The 20,833-nt window shown below is 44.9% G+C and overlaps 1 protein-coding gene across 1 annotated transcript; it reads right to left on the bottom strand.

Moving 5' to 3' along the window:
- Positions 1-14,699: 14,699 nt before the first annotated feature.
- MID1IP1 (MID1 interacting protein 1) lies at positions 14,700-16,869 on the bottom strand. Its single transcript, XM_002719839.6, has 2 exons — positions 16,739-16,869; positions 14,700-16,464 (listed from the first exon to the last, which is right to left on the bottom strand). The coding sequence occupies exon 2, from the start codon at positions 16,191-16,193 to the stop codon at positions 15,639-15,641; it is 555 nt and encodes a 184-aa protein (XP_002719885.1). The 5' UTR covers positions 16,194-16,464; positions 16,739-16,869; the 3' UTR covers positions 14,700-15,638.
- Between the last annotated feature and the right edge of the window lie 3,964 nt (positions 16,870-20,833).

Genomic DNA, 20,833 nt, shown 5'->3' with positions numbered 1-20,833 from the left:
CTGAGCAAAAGTCTACTCCATCACCCCAGGTAGACCCCAGGGATCACCCTTGAGTCTTCCCTCTCCATAACCTCAGTAACATCCCATCACATTCTCTGATTTATAATCCTTTTAATTCATCATTCATCTATCCACTTCTTTCTTCACTTGATTTCATTTTATTTATTTAATTTATTTGATACCACCATCATCTCCTACCTGAATCACTACAATAGCCTCCACTCTCTGGATTTAAACCATTTGCTACACAATGGCATGAGTCCTTACTCAAAATTGCAGCACCTGCCAATGGCCCACCACTGCCTATTCCCTTTTGATAAATCCCAAAGTGGTTAAGGTAGTTTTATATAACAATTTGTTTTGAAGTAATATCTGACTTACAGAGAAGCTGCAGAAACTATACATAAAACCTTTCCTTATGTCTCTCACCCAGATACTCCACTTTACTTCTCCCCCTCTTATTATCTCTCTCCCCTACCCATTTATTTCTTGCTGAATTATTTAAGAATAAATCGCAAATATAATGTCCCTTTATCCCTAAATACTTTAGTGTGTATCTATCTTCCTCAGAAAGAGAATAATACTCATATAACCATACTACAATGTTCATAATCAGAAAATTAGCATTGCTACCATATAATTATTTAAAATCTAAACTTGGTACACACTTTTTTCAATTAAATTTTGCAGCAAAAGAGAAATACATATATATCCACACACACATATACATATAGATGTTGCTTTGTCGTTCCAGGATCTAATCCAGGATCACTCCCCATTCTGTGTTCCTGTATCTTTTATCCTAGAATAATTCCTCTATTTCATGATTTTGACACTGCCTTCCAAAGAGTATTGACCAGATATTTAGGAGAACATCCTTCAGTTTTGATCTGCCTGACATTTCCTCATGATTAAATTTAGATTGTGCATGTTTGGCAGGAATATCAGAGACATGACATGTCCTTCTCCGTTCATGATATCAGGAAGCAAATGCTCGCCACATTTAACAACCTTGCTTCATAACATTGCTTCTGTTATCTTTCAGACATAGACCTAGAGAACCTACCTCAATTCCATTGCCACCTAGCTAATGCACACAGTTCCCTCAAATTTCAAAACACAGGTCACTTTGTTCCAGGGCTGTGCCTCAATCCCCAGGCCCGATTTAGGGCCTCCTGGTACAGCATTCTGCACCCAGCCACCGTAGCACTTACCATGCTGTGTTGTAATGGCCTGTTGGCTTGGCTGTGCCCTCCTCTGCACACTAAGCCTGTGAGGGCAAAGCCTGTGTAACACTCACTGGCATCACTAGAGCACAGCCCAGTGCCTGGCACACAACAAGTACCCAATCAATATTTCCTGAACGAAGCGCCACTTCCGGGAAACTTCTCTGGCCTCTGGCAGCCTTCTCTTGCGTGTTACCAGTCCTCTACAAAACTCCCACCGGGTTTGAACTTTGCCACAAGTCTGAAATTTTCCGTTTTTATATAAAGATTCATTTATTTATTTGAGAGGTGGAGTTACAGACAGAGAGACAGATAGAGGTCTTCTATCCACTGCTTCACTCCCCAAATGGCTACCAGGCAGGTGCAGGGGCCCAAGGACTTGGGCCATCCTCCACTGCTTTCCCAGGCCATAGCAGAGAGCTGGATCAGAAGTGGAGCAGCCAGGACTCAAACCAGCGCCCATATGAGATGCCGATGCCACAGGCAGAGGCTTAACCTACTACGCCACAGCACCGGCCCCAAGTCTGAAAATTTCTAAAGCCACATCCGACCTCTTGTATTTGATCCCCCTGCAGCTTAGCCCAGACAGAGAAAGGAAGAAAAGAGGCAAGGCAGGGAGAGAGGGAAGGAGGGATTGAGTCTGCGTTAGAACTTTGCTCCTTCTGAGTTTGTGTTGTGCAGTTGCAGGCTGTTTCAGAGTGTTCTACTCCTCCTTTCTCATGCCCCATTTCCTGTTTATTCTGCCTCCCAAAATCACAGTGAGGAAGAATGAGGAATGGGAACGCATCCAGTTCCTCTAGCCACCTTCCCACTCCCTGTAAGCTCCAATTCTGGAATTTAATGCCCTTTACAATCCTTTATGAAAGCTATCAACAAAAATCCAAAGCTTCTAGTGTGAATTTGCATCAGTGCATATAAAAAATAAACAATGAGGGACTGGCGCCATGGCACAGTAGGTTAATCCTCCGCCTGCAGCGCTGGCATCCTGGTTCTAGCCCTGGCTGTTCCCCTTCCTATCCAGCTCTCTGCTGTGGCCTGGGAAAGCAGTGGAAGATGGCCCAAGTCCTTGGGCCCCTGCACCCGCGTGGGAGACCTGGAGGAAGCTCTTGGCTCCTGGCTTCAGATCAGTGCAGCTCCGGCCGTTGAGTCCATTTGGGGAGTGAACCAACGGAGGGAAGACCTTTCTCTTTATCTCTCCCTCTCACTGTCTGTGACTCTACCTCCCAAATTAAAAAAAAAAAGTAAAAAAAATTTTTAAAAATAAGCAATGAGTAAATGAAAAAATTAAACAAGAGAAGAAAGAATAAAAACTCCAGACTAAATAACCAGTCAGAATAATCCAGAATTTGGCTGCAATGCTTCACATAGCCTGAACGAACAAATTAGATGGATAGAAAAGAAGTTCCTTCTTCAAAGGTAGACTTTTATTTCACTCCCTGGCTCCCATTTAATTAACAACTGCAGATACTCTAAGATTTTACAGGTTATAACTTTATCTTTGTAATACCTTAAAGATTCAGTTTCCTGTACAGTAACTTCTTCAAGCCCTTATTTCAGTATCAGTTATGAATAGACTTGGCCAGAAATGACGTTAAATAAGCAACAGACATGACGTTAAATAAGGCAGTAGTTTATTTCTGGATTTTGTGAACAAAGTCCAGATGTAGGCCATCCATGACATTCAGAAACCCAGGTTCCATCTCTTACTTATTTCTTTGCTATTCTATTTTGTTGTTGTTAAAGATTTCTTTTATTTATGTGAAAGGCAGAGTGACAGAGAGGGAGACACAGAGAGAAAGAGATCTTCCATCTGCTGGGTCACTCCTCAGATGGCCAAAACAGCCAGAGCCACTGCTGGGCCAGGCTGAAGCCAAAAACCAGAAACTCCACCCATGTCTGTCACGTAGGTGTTAGGGGCCCAAGTGCTTGGACCATCTTCCACTACCTTGCCAAGTGCATTAGCAGGGAGCTGGAGCAGTCAGGATTCAAACAGGCACTCTGATGTGGGAAGCCGGTGTCACAAGCAGGAGCTTAACCCGCTGCAGCACAACACTGGCCCCTCGCTACTGTTCTTAGCACGTTGTCTGAGATAGCTGCTAGAGCTCCAATCATCCCAGCTATTCCATCCCATAGGAAGGCGAAGGGAACAAAGGTGTTCTCTCATCCTTTAAAATCATCTCACAGAAATCACAAACCTCAGCTCTTCCTGCTGCAGCTTACTGGTTAGAACTTCATCACATAGTCACTCCAAGCTGCAGGGGAAGCTGGGAATTGTAACTTTTGTTTGGAGTGATCAAGTTCACTGTGGATATTTGAAGTAATGAGTGGAGAACAGATATTGTTTTACATCTTTTATATAAAATCTTTTATATAATTTACTCATTTGCAAAATGAAAATATTAATATCTGTTTCTCAGGATCCTTATGAGAAAAAAAAAATAAAAACGAGATAATCCCTGAAGTTTGTTGCAGTCGGAATAATAAACCTGTTGTGAAGGAAGTACACACAGTAAGTGTGCACTGGGTGGCAGTTGATTGCTAATTAAGTCTGTAATGTGCTATTCCATTTTGCAAACGAGAACACTAAGGATCCAAGAGGTTAATTAATTCCCCCAGGGATTGCAAAACAGACTGGTAGACCTGGAGCCAAGTCCAGATTCTTTGTCTCCAAGTCACTATTTTCTCTCACTGTTGGGTACCACCTTCCCTCTAACTCACCTTGCCACAATGACCTCTCTTTTAGGACTCTTTGGCTCAATAAGATAACATATAATGAGGGTCTCTCCGTTGAAAAGCTTTGATGTCGCATTCCAATGCTAACTCATCATCACCTTCTAATGGGAGCTGAGAGTATTATGTGCCAATGAAGAAGACACAACTAATCAGAAGGGGTTATACAACTGATCTTTCATATATCACTAGGAAAGATAGATGTTATAAGCACTACTGGCAATTTCTGAAGAAGTTAAAGAAATTCAGTCCTCTCCTATGAATTAGCAATCTTACTCTTGTGTATGTATTTTTTAAAAGGCTTGAATTAGAATGCTCTTTACAGGTTTATTCGTAATAACTTCACTAAATAAGTGAACAACACAAAAACAGTCACAACATCCATCAACAGAAGAATGGATACACAAATCATGGTAATTTATCAAATGGAATACTACTAGGTGATAAAAATGAATGACTCCTGACATAATCAAGAGTGTGGATGTATTTAATAAATACGATTTTCAGTGAAAGAAACCAGGCACCAAAGAGAACATATTGTATGTTTCTCTTTATACAAAGTTGAAGAACAGGCAAAACTGATTCTGTGGGAATGCAAATCAGAATAGTGGTTGCCTGGGGCAGGGGTGGGGAAACTGATAGAAAAGGAACATTTCAAAACTGTTTAAGGTGACAGTTATATTCTGTACCTTGATTGAGATATTGATTATAGCTCTATGCATTTGTCAAAACTTAACAAACCAAACAATATTTGTACATTTTCTTACATGAAATTATACGGCAATAAAAAACAAAAGTAACAATGAAATGGGGGAACTGCCGAAATAAATACTACACAAAGAAATCATAAAATATCCAGGGAAGGAAATGTGAATGGGGGAGCAGGCAGTTGGTCTAGTGGTTAAGATGGTGGTTAGGACATCTCTGTCCAACATTAGACTGCCTGTATTTGAAAATCTGGCTCCAGCTCCTGACTCCAGTTTCCTGCTAATGTGAACCCTGGGAGGAAGCACTGGGCCGAGTAATTGGGTTCCTGCCTCCCACATGGGAGACCTGAATGGAGTTCTCAGCTCCTAGCTACAGCCCCCTATCCTAGTCCCTGCCATTGTGGGGATTTGAGAAGTGAACCAGTAGATGGGAGCTCTCTCTGTGTATCTATCTGCCTCTCTCTCTATGTCTCTGTCTCTTAAATAAATACTAAAAAGTAATTTTAAAGAAATTGTAGAAAAGGGGGGAGGGGGCTGGTGCTGTAGCGCAGTGGATTAACGTCCCGGCCAGAAGCACCGACATCCCATATAGGTGCTGGTTCAAGACCCGGCTGCTCCGCTTCCAATCCAGCTCTCTGCTACAGCCTGGGAAGGCAGTAGAAGATGGCCCAAGTCCTTGGGCCCCTGAACCTGTGTGAGAGACCCGGAGGAAACTCCTGGCTCCTGGCTTCGAATCAGCAAAGCTCTGGCTGTTGCAGCCATCTGGGGAGTGAACCAGCAGATGAAGACCTCTCTCTCTCTCTCTCTCCTCTCTACCTCTCTCTGTAACTTAGTTTTTCAAATAAATAAATAAATCTTTTTTTTAAAAAAAAAAAAAAAGGAAAACCAAATTTCTTTCACAAGACAAGGTGAAAAGCATCTTTCAATGTTGTTTTCTAGTTGTGCTAGAAATTTTATTTTAAGCAGCTTAAAAGCAACAAATAGATTAGTGTCAAGAGTATATAAACTTTTTGTTTCCTGGTCATATGTTAGAAGCCAAGTATGTTACTTTCTTGTTGTTTCTGTGAAACCCCCCCCCCCCAACAAAGTTCATGGCTTGAAATAACAGAACCGTCACCTCATGGTTCTGGAGGCCACAGGTCCAAAATGGGTCTCAGTGGGCTACTACTGAGGTGTTGGCAGGGCTGTTTGCTTTCTGGAGACTCACGGGGAGAATCTGCGTGCTCGCCTTTTCCAGCTTCCAGAGGCTGTCTGCGTTTCTTGGCTCATGAACCTTTCTTCCGTATACACAACCAGCAATGGTAAATGAAGTCTTTTTCATGCTGATCATTCTTCTGCCTCCTACTTCCAATCTTTACAAGACCTTTGCAATTACACTGGGCCCATGCAGGTGATCCAGGAGGATTTCCTCATCTGAAGGCCAGGTGATTAGCAACATGAAATTCCAACTGCAACACTAACATGCAAGGTAACATATTCACCGGCTCCAGTGTATTTGTCCAGGGGTGGGGATGAGGGGTGGGGGAAATGTTAGTATTCTGCTGACCATGCTAATTTTTAACAGGACTACAAAATGTTACTTACAGAATCTCTCTCTCTTGGGGCTGGTGCTGTGGCACAGTGGGTTAACGCCCCTGCCTGAAGTGTCAGCATCCCATATGGGCGCCAGTTCTAGTCCCGGCTGCTCCTCTTCTGATCCAGCTCTCTGCTATGGCCTGGGGAAGCAGTAGAAAATGGCCCAAGTGCTTGGGCTCCTGCATCCAGGTGGGAGAACTGGAGGAACCTCCTGGCTCCTGGCTTTGGATTGGCGCAGCTCCGGCCGTTGTGGCCAATTTGGGGAGTGAACCATCGGATGGAAGACCTCTCTCTCTCTCTGGCTCTCCTCTCTCTGCATAACTCTGACTTTCAAATAAATAAATAAATCTTTAAAAAATATAAAGAATCTCTCTCATCCTTCATCACTTCTAATCCTCTTAGTCTCCATATCAGCCACCAGATTGATATTTCAAATGTTCTAGGTTTATTCCAAAGTGCGACTCAAGTAAATGTGATAACACAGGCCCTGCTCCATAGATTCCTTTCTACTTTGCATTGTTTCCCTTTCTTCTACAATATCCTGACGTTTGGAGAAAGGCCTCTGTTCCAGTTATTGCTGTGTAAGAAATCACTTAGGGACTTAAAATGATCAAAATATTTTGCACACAATTCTACATTTTGGGCAGGACTCAACAGGGACAGCTTCTTTCTACTCCACTTGGCATCAGATGGGGTGGGTTCAAAGGCTGGGAGCTAGAATCATTTGGTAATTCTCTCAGTTTTGGCAGTGAATGGTGGCTGTGCACTGGGGCCCACAGTGGTGTTGTCAACTGGACCACCCACCCGTGACCTCTCGATGTGGCTTGGGATTCCTCTCAGCATGGCAACTGGGTTCCAAGGGCCAGCATCTCAAGAGAGGCCCTTATATCTCATACAAGAGAAAGCAATATCACCTTTTATGACATGGCCTTAGAAGTGCCAGCCACATTCATTTTGACAAGGTAGCCCCAAAACCTCATCAAAATTCAAGGGGAGAATCAGAGCTTCTCATTTGTTGATGCAAGATTGCAAGGTTGTGGAAATATACATGGGGGCAGAAATAAGTTTGCAGCCATGTTTAAGAAATACAATTGGTTGGGGCCAGCGCCATGGCTCACTTGGTTAATCCTCTGCCTGCGGTGCTGACATCCTATATGGGCGCTGGGTTCTAGTCCTGGTTGCTCCTCTTCCAGTCCAGCTCTCTGCTGTGGCCCAGGAAGGCAGTGGAGGATGGCCCAAGTGCTTGGGCCCTGCACCCACATGGGAGACCAGGAGGAGGCATCTGGCTCCTGGCTTCGGATCAGCATAGTTCCGGCTGTAGTGGCCATTTGGGGGGTCTCTCTCTCACTGTCTAACTCTATCTGCCAAAAATAATAATAAAAACTATTTTTTAAAAAAGAAAGATATACAATTGGCCATAGTTTCTCGGCCACTTTTCCATTTTTCTCTTTGTTTTTAAGCTTCTCCTTTCTTCCATTCTATTTGTCTCTTTTCCACAATTGTACCTCCCATTGATATCCTTTCATCTCCCCTCCCTTCTAGTTCAAGATCACGCCAACCCCAAGTTGACAAATGATAGTTTCTTATGGTAATGGAAAAAGACTCTAGCATGCCCAAAATAGGAGCTCTTCACGGTTGGAATCAGGGACTATTCAACCATTTGGAACTCACAAAAATGGCAATTTCATATGCTCTAAGTTAATATTTGCTGCCTGTCTAGTCAGAGAAAACCATACCACAGCCTTGCGCTCAGAAGAAAATGATTTCTCCCCACACCTCAGGTTTCCAGTGGGTGGGAGTGTCCTGAAACAGGTTGTACCTTTCTCAGACTCCGTCCTCACGCCACAGAAGGCGGAGGACATCGGGTACATTCAGAAAGACTAACTTAGGCAGGCTTGCCTTAGCAGCTCCCTTGTTCCACATAGGGCAAACCCACTGGCGTGCAAATGCGGCTGTTTTCCAAGAGTCCTCCCAGACTCCAATATCAGGATGAATCATCTGAATTTTTGGCACTTTCCCCCACAAACATTCAAGCTATGAAGGAAGTGTCAACCAGTGCTTATTACAACAGAAACAAAATTATCCGGCTGAAGCAAACATGGGTTAGGAGCCTCAGTGTCAATTACCTGCAGTAAAACACAACACCCTCCTTGGAATGACTAACCCAACGACACTAACTGCAGTCCTTGCGTTCTACTCATACTTCGGCTGCTCAGGAACATATATGTGCTCTTTCACAATGTGCGTGTTTCACTTATTTAAAAGAAAAGGCAGGGCTTGTGATTAACACAGCACTGAGAGCAACCGGAAAACTTTAAATACCTTGATCAGACCCACAATCTGGTACTTTCATTTTCATTTTTCCTTGACTACCAAACAGGAAATCTCCTCAATTAGACGTCTTCTAAGAAGGAAAAAAAGAAGGCAAGGCCATTATCCAAGGACACAACAAGTTGTGTCAGGTATTCCAACATGGCGGAAGTGTAGTCAGATTTTAATTGGCCTTAGTAAGCTCACCCACAAGCTACAACATTCTTTACCTCAGCAGTATGGTATTCAAAAATGGAAAAAAAAAAAAAAACCTACAAAGGTCGGTTTTGCCTTGGAAAACATCAAATGAATCCTGTTCCAGTTTCATCCTGTTAACTGAATGCTCCTTAATAAAAGTGAACGTCAACACCAGTAAGATTAATATTGAAACATAAAAGAAATTCTGGAAAATGCTCCACCCCCAACATCATTTACTGAGCTAAGTTAAAATAAAGAACTCGGCTCAAAGTTTTGCTAGCATTTCCCTAGTGTTCTTATCTATTGAGTTCAAAACCACTTTCTCTAGATGGTTCAAGGTCAGACAATTGCCGTTTATAATCTTTTTCTTATCTAAGCTAAGCGATACAAACTTTCTCTAAGCCAGACTCTCACCAGTTTGGTATTATTCGACTTGAGCACACTAGCAGGTACGTTTTAAAATGTTCAAGGTAAAGGTTGCTGAAGGACTAAAAGGAAGTAGTGAAATATAGGAAAAAGTAGGGGAAGGCGCACAAAAATGTTCCTCCTAAAAATAAAAGCACCAAAACAGGAAGAACTAAAGTTGTGGTTTTCATGGACCCTGTTTAGACAGATGCACAACTATTTTGTTTTCTGCTTGAACTTGACCAAGACTTTTGGCATTAAAAAGAAAGCAACTAACTCAATTTTTAAAAAGGAACGGAAAAATATTTGGAAGTGGGATCTGCAGGGTTTTATGGAAGATGCATCCATTTGAGTCTAGACTAACTGCCATTCTTAGAACTGCCGCCATTCAAGCGAGTGTCTGGAGAAACTCTGTGTGTAGATGTGCTTTTCCTTTTCCTTAAACAACATTTCATTCGTTAAATACAATTCTTTAATGGCGCAAAGAGACTCCTAAAGAATGTAGGAAATAGAAAAGATATGGAATTCTCATTTCTCAAAACCAGAAGAGACCTTAAAGAGTTCAACTGCTTTCACTCCTTAGCTCCTTTGCGTTGGCTTCAAACGCTTTGTTCATGCTGAAACCCAGGAAGGCAAGACAACGGAACAAATGGGGACCCCTCCAGCCTACACTCCACCCCCCTTATCTTCTTACCCGAATTCCATCTTCCACCACACAAGGCCTTGCTTGCACATACATGTATAGTCCAGTCTGCCTGGTCAAGCCCTGTCCAGAGCTCTCCCACCCTGCTTCAGGCCTATGTTAAGGGGCCCAGCACAAACCCAGGACAGATGCCAATGAAATCCATGGAATGGGTTCTGGATCATCTGGACAGGGAATTCTTGGAGTACCCAAAGTACCCAGAGGATAGTATAGAAGTAGAGGCACAAGCTATGGTCTTTCCCTTGGCTCTGAGGACTTCTTGCTCCATGAGGTGTGACAAAGCCTTAGGATAGAGTGGGAGCATTCTACAATCAGGATTCAGGGCAGAAGTCCTGGATTCATGAATCAAAGTATGGCACTGCCTTCCAAATATAGAAAAGGTTGTTGGTAGAAAACTATTATCATGTCTATTACCTATCAGAAAGTTCTACCGAGCTCTAAATAAACTAACTAGAGGGCAAGTCAAGTGTTTGGAGAAACTCAAGAACCGTCTTTAAAATTCCCTAAGTAAGAGCAGGTGTTTGACTCAGTAGTTAAGCCACCAGTTAGGACAGCCATGTCCCACTTGGCACTACCTAGATTTGATTCCCACCTCCTGATTCCAACTTCTTGTTAATGGAGACCCTGGGAGGCAGTGGTGATGGTTCAAGTAGCTGGGTTCTGGTTCCACATGTAGGAGACCTGAATTGCATTCCTGACTCTCAGCTTCAGCCTGATCTAACCCTGGCTATTGTTGGCATTTGAGAAGTGAGCCAAAATATGAGAGACAGAGAGAGAGAGAGAGACAGAGAGAGAGAGAGAGACAGAGAGAGAGAGAGAGGATGAATCTGCTCCTCTCTGCCTATCAACTAAATAAATACTTTAAAAAAAAATTCCCAGAGCTATTTTTAAAAGTAGACATGACCATAAAAGAAAATCCTAAATAAATTTCACTTTAAATTATCTTGGTAATTAAAGTAAATTAGCCTCATGAGAAACTACATGAAGTTTTGAGTTTTGTTTTTTTTTTTAAGCAAGCGGAGCTGGATTTATTGAACACACTGTGAGTAAGCCCGAACAAGCAGGTCAGAGGAGGCGCTAACCACTACTGCCTACATAAAGTTTTAAACTTAAAGAAGACTAGGAATTACTTTTAAGAGACCAATCCAATATTCCACAAGTGAGAAGTTTTCAAGAGTTTCCAATCAAACTTATTTTTTGTTAGCTGCTCCCAGAAAATCACTTCTACCACTTTTAATGCATCCCTTCTGTCATTGTTTTCCCCAAAACACTTCCAAGTAAATCACAAAAGATGTAATTACTGGTAAAAGTTTCTTAGATGTCCCATCAAAAAATAAACTCCTTTTTGTAAAAGAAAAAAAAGGTACATGATGCAAGATGTGAAATCTCCATCTACTGGACTGTGTCTAATTTTCAAACATCTGAGAAAGCACTGGCAAGGTAGAATAATGAAAGACTTGATTTTTGTTTACCAACTAAAAATAAGAGAAAATGATGAGCCACATGGAAATGACAGTAACTTTCCCTTTTAAGAACTTCTCAACAGTAGACTAGTTTTCAAATTCATCCAAAGAATAAACATCCCAGTTGCCATGACATATGCTAACAAATTGGATTCAAGTTCAGAGAAAGAGTAAATTAGGCCAGACCATGAATGAACATTGTGTAAATGTAAAACATGAAAATCCCAAAACGAGCAAAACAGAAAATTGTTTATAGAAGCAAAACCAGACTTTCTCAAGATTTGATGTAAGGTTTTGATGTAGAAAATTCTTTTTTTTTAAGATTTATTTTTTTTGAAAGGCAGAGTGACATAGGGAAACGGGGAGAGAGACAGAGAGAGAGAGAGAGAGAGAGAGAGAGAATATTGATCTTCCATCCATTGGTTCACTCCCCAAATGGCCACAACAACTGGGACTGCACCAGGCCAAAGCCAGGAGCCAGGAACTCCATTTGGGGCTCCCACATGGGTGACAGAGATCCGATTATTTGAGCCTTCTTTGATGCTTTCCCAGGTGCATTAGCAGGGAGCAGAACTGGAAGTAGAGTAGCTAGGACTGGGATGTCGGTGTCACAGGCAGCTGCTTAACCAGCTGTGCCACAACACAGGCTCCTGATGTAGAAAATTCTTTAAAAATGTAAATATATGGAGAGTAATTAATTCCAGCCTATGCTGTTCCTTTCTGCCTACTTCATGTCTGTGCCTTCCCTTCAGTCTTGAACTGTCATCTAGGAGCTCTTGAGGGAGGTATCACATAATGGACTGTGCATGAATTTCAAAAATTCTTAGCACTAAAATACACTTATCTTTTAACTCCATTTCCATGAACTGTTTGAATTACAATTTTCAAATTTAGGAAGACTTTCTAAAAATCTGAAGTCACTTATTACTTTACCTCAGACATTAAGTAAAACTAAGAAACTTGAGAAATTTTAACAAGTGGATCTTATTGGGAGATTTGCCTTTTTTTTATAAACTGCTCTTGAATAAAATAGTAGTTATTACTAGTACAATAGTGCTTATTGGGCCTGGGAAATCATCGGTTCATATAGGATCCAATGCTGAAGGCAGACATTTGATGCAGTGTTTTAAGACACTGTTTAGGGTGCCTGCATCCCATATCAGAGTGGCAGGGTATGAGGCAAAGTCATACTTCTGACACCAGTTTCCTACTGATGTAAACCATGGGAGGCAGGGGGTGATGGTTCAAGTGCTTGGGTCCCTGCTACCCACAAGAGAGACCAAAATGGAGTCCTTGGTTCCTGGCTTTGGCCTTGGTCAAGTCCCAGCTGTTGCAGGCATGTAGGGAGTAGACCAGTGGATGGAAGATCTCTCTCAGTCTGTCTTTATCTCTGACTCTCTGCATTTCAAATAAATGAAAATAATTTTTTAAAAAATCTATTATTACTTTAAAGTGAATATTATTCTCATAGAGCAGAATCACTATGTAAAAACAATGTTATGTGAAGTAATATTTTCAAAAATAAAGTTGATAATGGTAATCATTTAGTTTAGTTTTGTTGTCTATATCTATTTTTCTATATTCAATAAACCATGAGAACAAGGCACAATTAACATCTCAGAAAGTTCTTGCCATCACTTGATCAAATTGAGTTTTTGCTTCTCAAACATTGAGAAATGAAATAGCTACCTGTTGCTTCATATATGTAACTGAATTACATGTTTCTTTAATATGGACATATTGTCCTAGGCTGCATATATTACCGAAGAAATATGGGCATAGGTGGAAATTGAGGTATAGGCCAACATTTACAGTAAAAGAAACCATTATGGCACTTAAGTAGTGTCAAGAGCAAGTTCTGGGGCCAGAACTGTGGTGTAGCCAATCGCTTGGGCCCCTGAACCCACATGGGAAACCTGGAAAAAGATCCTGGCTCCTGGCTCCAGCCTGGTCCAGCACTGCTTGTTGTGGCCATCTGGGGAGTGAACCAACCAATGGAAGATCTCTCTCTCTCTCTCGTTCTGTAATTCTGACTTTCAAAATAAATAAATAAATCTTTTAAAAAAGAAACTTCTAAGTGCCACTCTATATATCATCTCATTTAATTCTCCCTGCAACTGTGATGTAAGCATCGTGGTTATTATTATGTCTGATTGCAAATGAGACAAGAGGCTTGGAGAGTTAAATACACACAATTTAAGTAGGAGCAAGAGAATTTGCACACACAATCTTCTGTCTCCAAAGTCTATTTCTTTCTACCATGTGGCTTCAGGGAGTTCTTTTAATTTTTTGCTGTACTTTGATATTTTAAAGGGGACATGAAACAAGAGACTCTGCACTTACATTTGGTGCTGTCCAGCTTATCTTTACATATTAATGATTAACTTTCTCTGGCACTGGCAGGCACCCCAGTCTTGATACTTCCCTCTTTTTTTCACTGCTGGTAAAAGCTGATAAGAGTTGAGCAGCTCCTTCTCATGCTACACACACACACACACACACACACACACGTGTGCTCGCAGAAAAATTAAACTTCAAACTTACATGCTTTATAAATTCAAGCCCTTTGAGCTTACAGAATATTTCATGACTTTACGATTGAAAACTGAAGTTGATCTGACATTGATTCCCCCAAGACAATGAAATACAGAAGATATAGAGAAATGATTTCACCTGTCCCACCATCCCTGTATAGCACTGAGATGGCATATGGCAGCATTCCCTAGGGCCCCGTAGCAGCCTCCATCAGACGTGCCGTCCAATACTGCTGACTGGTTCACTGAAAAACTGGAAGTGTTACTGGATACGATCCAACAAAACTTAGCACTCAGTTGGGGATTAGAGAAAAAGGTCATGGCTCATGTTCCGATGCATTTAAGTGCCCCCCAAAATCCACATAAAAATTGGTAAATAAAGATCTGCAAGATGTGCACACAAGTAGTAGTAGTAGTAGGGGCCTCTTTCCAAACTTTTACTTCTCAGTAGCCCCCCCAAATAAAATATTGGCCTTTAATAGCAGTCTTCACACCTCAAAGCATTTTGTCTTCTTAAAACATTCAAATTGCTAATTGATAGCTCCAATAAGCTAGGTAAACTTGTTGAAAGTGCATATTTGTACTTTTCCAAACACTTTGAATATTAATGAACTTTTTGTTGAGATGTGTATAGTCCAGTCTTGGTACTGAATTAGCAAATCTTGCCAGTAGCTGCTTTTCAAACAAAACTAAATACCCACAGAGATGAATAGCCACCACCTTGAAACACTGGAGAGAAAAATAAAATTTGCCTTTGCTAAAAAAAAAAAAAAGGAAGTCACTTATATTTATTTTTATTTAGGATCTAACCCTTTTGTTGGCAGATTAAAGAGCAACAAACGCTGGTCTAGATTAGTTAACACATTTGGGTTTTTTATTTTTGTGAATATAGTCTACATCTGGATTAAAAAAAGTTTTAAATAAAATTAAGACATATAACAACGGAGGAACCCTTCATCATCCTATGCACAACACGTGTAGAATGTCAGTTGGTTCCATTTTGGATAAATCCACTTTCTCATAATAATGTTATTTTATTTTCACTGGCAGAGTGGCAAGCTTCGTACAAGCTGGCACCCTGCCAGCTTACAACACACTGGGGTGGGGGAGGGGTGGGGTGAAGGGGATGGGGGTGAGGGTGCCACAGGACTACTGTACAGTGTAACAGAGAATCATTAATAAAGTAGTACCGGTTACCGACAGACAGTGCTGTTTGTGCGCTTATCACAATGGAATCGCGGAAGTTTCAGAGCAAGGAGATTTGAAATACTTAAGACAGGGCCACTGTTACAAAAAGAAATAGTGCAAACAGGAAAACTGATGCAATCCTAGCAACGCCAAGGCCTCCACTGGCCCAACCACAGCGCGGCGGGAGGCTGCCCGCCCCGCCTTCCCCACCACCCAGCTCTGGGCTGCACTCCCAAGTGTGGCAACCCAGTGCCGCGCCCTGGCATGGCCCCTTCCCAGGCCCTTTTCCTCCGGAAAGAACAGACAAGAAACCCCAGGAAAGGCACAGGCTGAATCCGGGCCTTCAGCCCAATCCCATTCCCACCAACAGAGAACACAGACACCCGCGGGGTGGGGGTGGGGGCTTAAGTCCCCCCTCTTCCGCTGCCACTATCCTCTCCTCCTCCACACAGCCCAGCCGCGCCCTCTGCACGTACGCAGCCCCCCAACTTTGCAGTCTGCTCTTCGTGCCACACAGCCGAGAAGAAAAGAGCTTTGAGGAAAGAGAGAAGGTGAGAGGTGGGACCGGAGAGGGCGCTGGGCAGCCGCAGGCACCCTCCTCAGTGGCTCCAGTTGCTGAAGCCAATCTCCTGCTTGTATCTGTTGGTGAGGATGTTGGCTTTGCGCGTGAGTTTGGACAGCACAGTGTGCAGCCCGCGCAGGTGGTAGTGGAACTGCTGCTCCAGGTCTTCCTCGCCGGCGTCCGCGCTCTCCAAGTGGCTCAGGTCCACCAGGATGTCTTTGGACTTCCAGGCGCTGCCCTCCTCGCTCCCCGCAGCCGGCGGCGGCGGCTGATGGAGGACTCCCCACTCGATGTCGTTGCGGATGGACTTGAGCAGCACGTAGTGGCTGTACATGTCCCGGGAGGGCGCAAAAAAGCTGCCGTTGGCGCTGCCCGGGCTGGGGGCCGGGGGCGTGCCCTCCTCCAGGCAGCCGCCGCTGCCGCCTACCTCCACGCCAACGTCGTCATCTAGCCCAGGCTCCGCCAGGGGCACGTCGCGCAGCAGGCTGGGCACCATCACCGTCTGGTCCATGTTGTTCACGGCGCCGATGAAGCGATTCATGGCGTTGAAGAGCGAGTGCTTCTGGTTGTAGGTGTCGCAGATTTGCATCATGGTGGCCGCGCTCGGGGTCGAAGCTCCGGGACTCAGAGGCACCAGGATGCTCGGCCGGGGAGAGGGGGTGCACGCCTTCAGGCACTCTCCAAGGCCTGCGCCGGGGGCCTGGCTGCAGCCGGAGCGGCGGGATTCCCGGCTCCTCCTCCGCACTCTCCTACTCTCCTCTCTATTCGCAGCCCGGCGGTGCGGGCTGCGCGGCTTCTCTGGGCTTTGGCGTACGGAAGCTCGTGATGGCGGTGGGTGGTCGGTGAGACGGGCCCTGACCTGGCTAGGAGACCGGAACGAAAAAGAAAAAAAAAAAAAAAAGATTATTCACAGGGCTAGGGTGCCTGGCGCCCCCTGACTGTGCACACCTCCCTCCCTGGCTACTATTCGCCCGGGACGGCGCCTGGGTGGCTCCGCGAGGCCGGGTGGTCCCACCTCCTGGCCTGCCAAGGGCCACAGAGAAAAGGCAAGGGTGCCTCCCCCTCCCTTCTCCCCCAGAAAAGCCCGAACTCTAACAACGCAGCTGGCCGCGGCAGTGATGGGGCGGGAGCACCCACCTCTTCTTGAGTCTGTTGGTTCCTTGCTCCTTTGACAGCTCAGTGTTTCCGCTGCCAGCTGTCGCTGCCCAAGGGCGCTGCTACGGTCAGTGGCCGGACTGTAACTGCAGGCGGTGGTGGCTGCGTCGGCCCCCTACCCATCCCAGGTGCTCAATTTATAGTCCGGGAAAAGGTGTCGCCTGTGCTCAGGGCCACCCCCGGTGTCTCCTCCTCCCGCCTCCCCCAGCAGCGCCGAGATAAAAGGCCGGAGCCCGGATGACCGCAAGTAACACTCGCCCGGCGCTTTCTACCGCGGGGGCGGGGCGTGCCGGGCCAGCTCCGCCTCTCGCCTGATACCAGGGCTGAGGGAGGGCGGCGAGGCAGGGCAGGGCAGGGCAGGGCAGGGCAGGGCAGGGCAGAGGAGGGATGCAGCAGCCGCACCCCGCCCGCGCCAAGCCCTGGGCAGGCCGGCTGGGGGAGGGCCAGGCGCTGCGCGGCTCCAGAAGGCGCCAGTGTCCCGACTGGCAAGAGGGCTGGCTGGCGCGCGGGGGTTGGGCGAGCCTTCTGCACGCTCCCCGGATGGGATAACCAGAACGCACGTGCCCGGGTTGCAAAGTGAGCCCCTCAGCCCCGCGGCTCGCCAGTGCCGCGGGCCGGAAAACTGCAACCCCGGTTTATTATTAGCCCTCGGGGACAAGAGACCGGCAGCAACCCAGCCGCAATTGCATCCCGGGACTCTTACGTAAGAAGGATGGTAAGAAGGGTGGCCGGACATGCTGGGTGCACGTGGACAGACAATGCTCCTGCGGTGGCCCCGGCCTTGACTGGCTGCGGGGAGAGGACAGCTGCGGAGGCTTTTGCCCACCCCGCCGCGGGGATCTGTCCCAGTCTTTCCTGTAACAACCGCTACCAGCGGTGAAGAGCGCTCTACCATCGGAGCTGTGGGATTTTGTTCCCCCAAAAGAACAGAACGTAGCAACGGGAAAAAGTTATGTTGGAGAGCTCAGCTGGGGCGTTGGGCACTTTTGCCTGCCAAAAAAAAGGCAGGGACAGAGTGACAAGTAGTGAGGCCTGGTGTTGGTATGCCACCATTTAACATTAAAGTGGGGATATGTACAATAGTTTTTAGGGGGGATGTGGATGAAATATTGCTTTCAAAAGATAGTTCTTTTTAAACCATACGGTTACTTAGTAGGATCTAAACTATGTGCCAAGTGCCCGGATTTGACTTTTAAGAGCTTTATGCTTTCAATTTCACTCTGGGACCTCCAAGCCACAGCCCGTTTCTGTTTTCCCATCTAATTTCATTTGCAATGTCCCTCATCCGCCTGTCTTATGTGACTGCAGAGAATTATGACTTGGGCTACTAATTTTAAATCCATAGTCTCTAAAATCTTTCAGGAGTGCCATTAGTAGTACAGTGCTTTCCTACAGGTCAGAAAATGCCCCAAACAGGGAGAAGTATGTAGGGGTGCCTTTCCCTCTGTCTTTCACCTTACATAACCTATACATAATTATTTTTCACAGCAAGTCATCTTTCAAATTGTGTTTTGAATGCAAAGGACAGACAACAGAATGGAAGTCCAGTGACCCCTGGACACAACCCAGTGTGGGAACACATGCACCCCTTGCCTTATTAGCTCCAGGTCATAGCCCATGATTATCTTACCTGTAAAACTAGGATGTTACTTTTGCAACCTACTTCTCAGAATTTGGGAGAGGATCAATGGAAAGACAAATGTAGAGGTAAAAAAAAATTGTGTTATAGAAACTCGACGCACTGAAATAATCTCACAGAGATGTAGAAATGCTTCCTGCCTCAGTTTCCTTATCAATAACATGGAGCTTCTGTAGGGGCTCCACCAAGGATTTTGCTTAAGGTAATGGATGTAAAAGCATTATGCAAATTTTAAAGTACTTTACAAAGATTAATTGTTCTTAATATTGATACAGGACCTCAGCACAGTTTAGAGGTGTTTGTGCGGAAGGCCAGAAATCTATTTTTGGCCACAGACCCTTCCCCTGTGTTTAGGCTTATACCCAATGAGAATAAACAGAGCACTAAAAGAGAAAAACTCGAGAAAAACACATATCCAGTTTCCAATAGCTGATCGTCTTGAAAATTATAACATTCTGTCTTCATCTCAGACTCTCTTCATAGTTTAAGGACGCATGTACCCGGAAGAAAACTCTTATGCAGGTCTGAGTTAAGTGCCAGAATCGTGATTCCCTTTTCTTCTATCCAGTTCCAACATGTGATGATAACTCACGGAAAACGGAAATCCAAGTGATCTAGCAAAGGAATTCCACTCAGCAGCAAAGCCTAGCTTTGGAAAAAGCCCCCTCTCGCCTTCCTTGCGGGCGTCCACCCCTCCACTGACCAGTTTCCTTCTTTCTGTCTGGTCTGAGCCCTTAGTTTCCTGATTCAAGCCGCTGTGTTGCACATTTGTTAAACACTCTGAGAAAGATGGCTCATGCACCTGCCTGCAAAACTTCCCAAACCGGGCCTCCCGGCTCCCCCCCTGCCCACGCAGCAACTCACACCCACCGGGGTAACTCCGGAACGAAAAGGTCCGCGGGCAAGCGCTCCGGGCCCTTGGAATCACCCCACCACCACCCCTCTGGCTTTAGCCAATCAGAAGCCACCAGAGAATGTTATGCAAATAAGCCTTTGCGCCCCAGCCACTCAGAAACCACGGACCCCTCCTCCCAGCGTCCTCTCTCACCCCGGCCCCGCAGAGCAGGCGGCGGCGTCCCTGGCAACCGGGCTGCAGCCAGTTTTCCCCCAAGCGGGGCTGTAAAAAAATAAAAAGGGTTCCTTGGGGTCACATGGGAGCGGGCTGTCCCGGGCCGTGTAGAAGATGGGTTGCCTCTCTGGTCCCTCCAAGTAGCTTCCTTATTGCCATCTGGAGCAGGTTGGAGGTGCTGAGCAACTTGCCGGGGACTCAATTTGCTTCTTGAAAACTGAGGAAGGCATCCACTGAACAAATAACTTTTGTGTACTTAGAACAAGCACCAAGGGGCCTTTGGTCTCTGCTTTCTTCGGTAATACATCAAATTTCAAGAAAAGTCCTTCACCCACCCCACTTTTTGGTCCACAGCTCCAACTCCGTAGGTCTTTAGTTGTATTTAATTCTCTCTTTCTTACTTCAACAACCAGGAAAACTCGATTTCCTGGCTCATCTCCCCCAAAAGTGTTTATAAATTTCCTCATCTGTTGTGTCCCTTGGATAGTTTGGGAAAAGATGCGTTTTGAAGGTGACCAAAAATTCCGAAACAAAGTAACAAGCCAGAGCACACTGATGGGAGAAGGCAGGTTGGAGAAATAAGAGGTCTGGCCTCGGGCTGGAGAGAAGGTGGTGTTGTAAGGCTAGAAACCAGCCTAACTCAAAATAGTGGAGATTCTAGACTACTTTGAGGCAACACTCAGAAGGAACTACTTCATGGAAAGCGCCCTACAAGTGTGACAATCATACGGTGATATTACAGGCCATGTGGTCCAACCATCTACTTGTGCTGAAATCACTCACAACATCCCCACCAAGTGGTCACCCTGGCCTGCATTCTTGCATTTTCCGTTCTCCAATATTAGTTCTGCCACTCGAGCTCTCCAGAAGGCCCTGAAGCACACCAACAGATGTTTGAAGGTAGATGTGGTCGCCATTGAATCCTCCAGTCTTCACCTCAGTTATCCCCAGTTCATGTAACAATTCCTCTTGTGCCATTTTGAGTCGCTCATCCATCCTGATCATCATCATCTTTGGAAGTAGCCCCAGTTTTCTTACAATGTGGTACCTGGAACGCATTCCACGTATATCTTTTCTGGGACAAAATGGAGTGGCACAGATGCTCATTTTATTGTGAATGATAGCTTTTCTAGATCATATTTATAGAACGCAAGTACTTGGAACTTAGACATGATAACTTATTTTCATTTCACAGCAACCCTGAGAAGAAAGTAATGATCAAAGAACCTAAGGCCAAAAAGCAGAGTTGGGTTTGACCCAGTTTTCTGCTGCAAGATCCAACGTTCTTTCTATTATCCAACAAATAATCTACCTCTTCTGATGTTGCCTAATATTTACTGGTCTTGATAAACCAGCTATATCCATATGC

This window comes from Oryctolagus cuniculus, chromosome X, assembly GCF_051225735.1.
Source record: "Oryctolagus cuniculus isolate XC-2025 breed Fujian yellow rabbit chromosome X, ASM5122573v1, whole genome shotgun sequence".
NCBI lineage: Eukaryota > Metazoa > Chordata > Mammalia > Lagomorpha > Leporidae > Oryctolagus > Oryctolagus cuniculus.
The sequence above is the reverse complement of the archived record's forward strand: the minus strand, read 5'-3'. Positions and strand labels throughout refer to the sequence as shown.

Excerpts from the sequence above, each read along its gene's own strand:
- MID1IP1 (XM_002719839.6), bottom strand. The coding sequence starts at position 16,193 with ATGATGCAAATCTGCGACACCTACAACCAGAAGCACTCGCTCTTCAAC.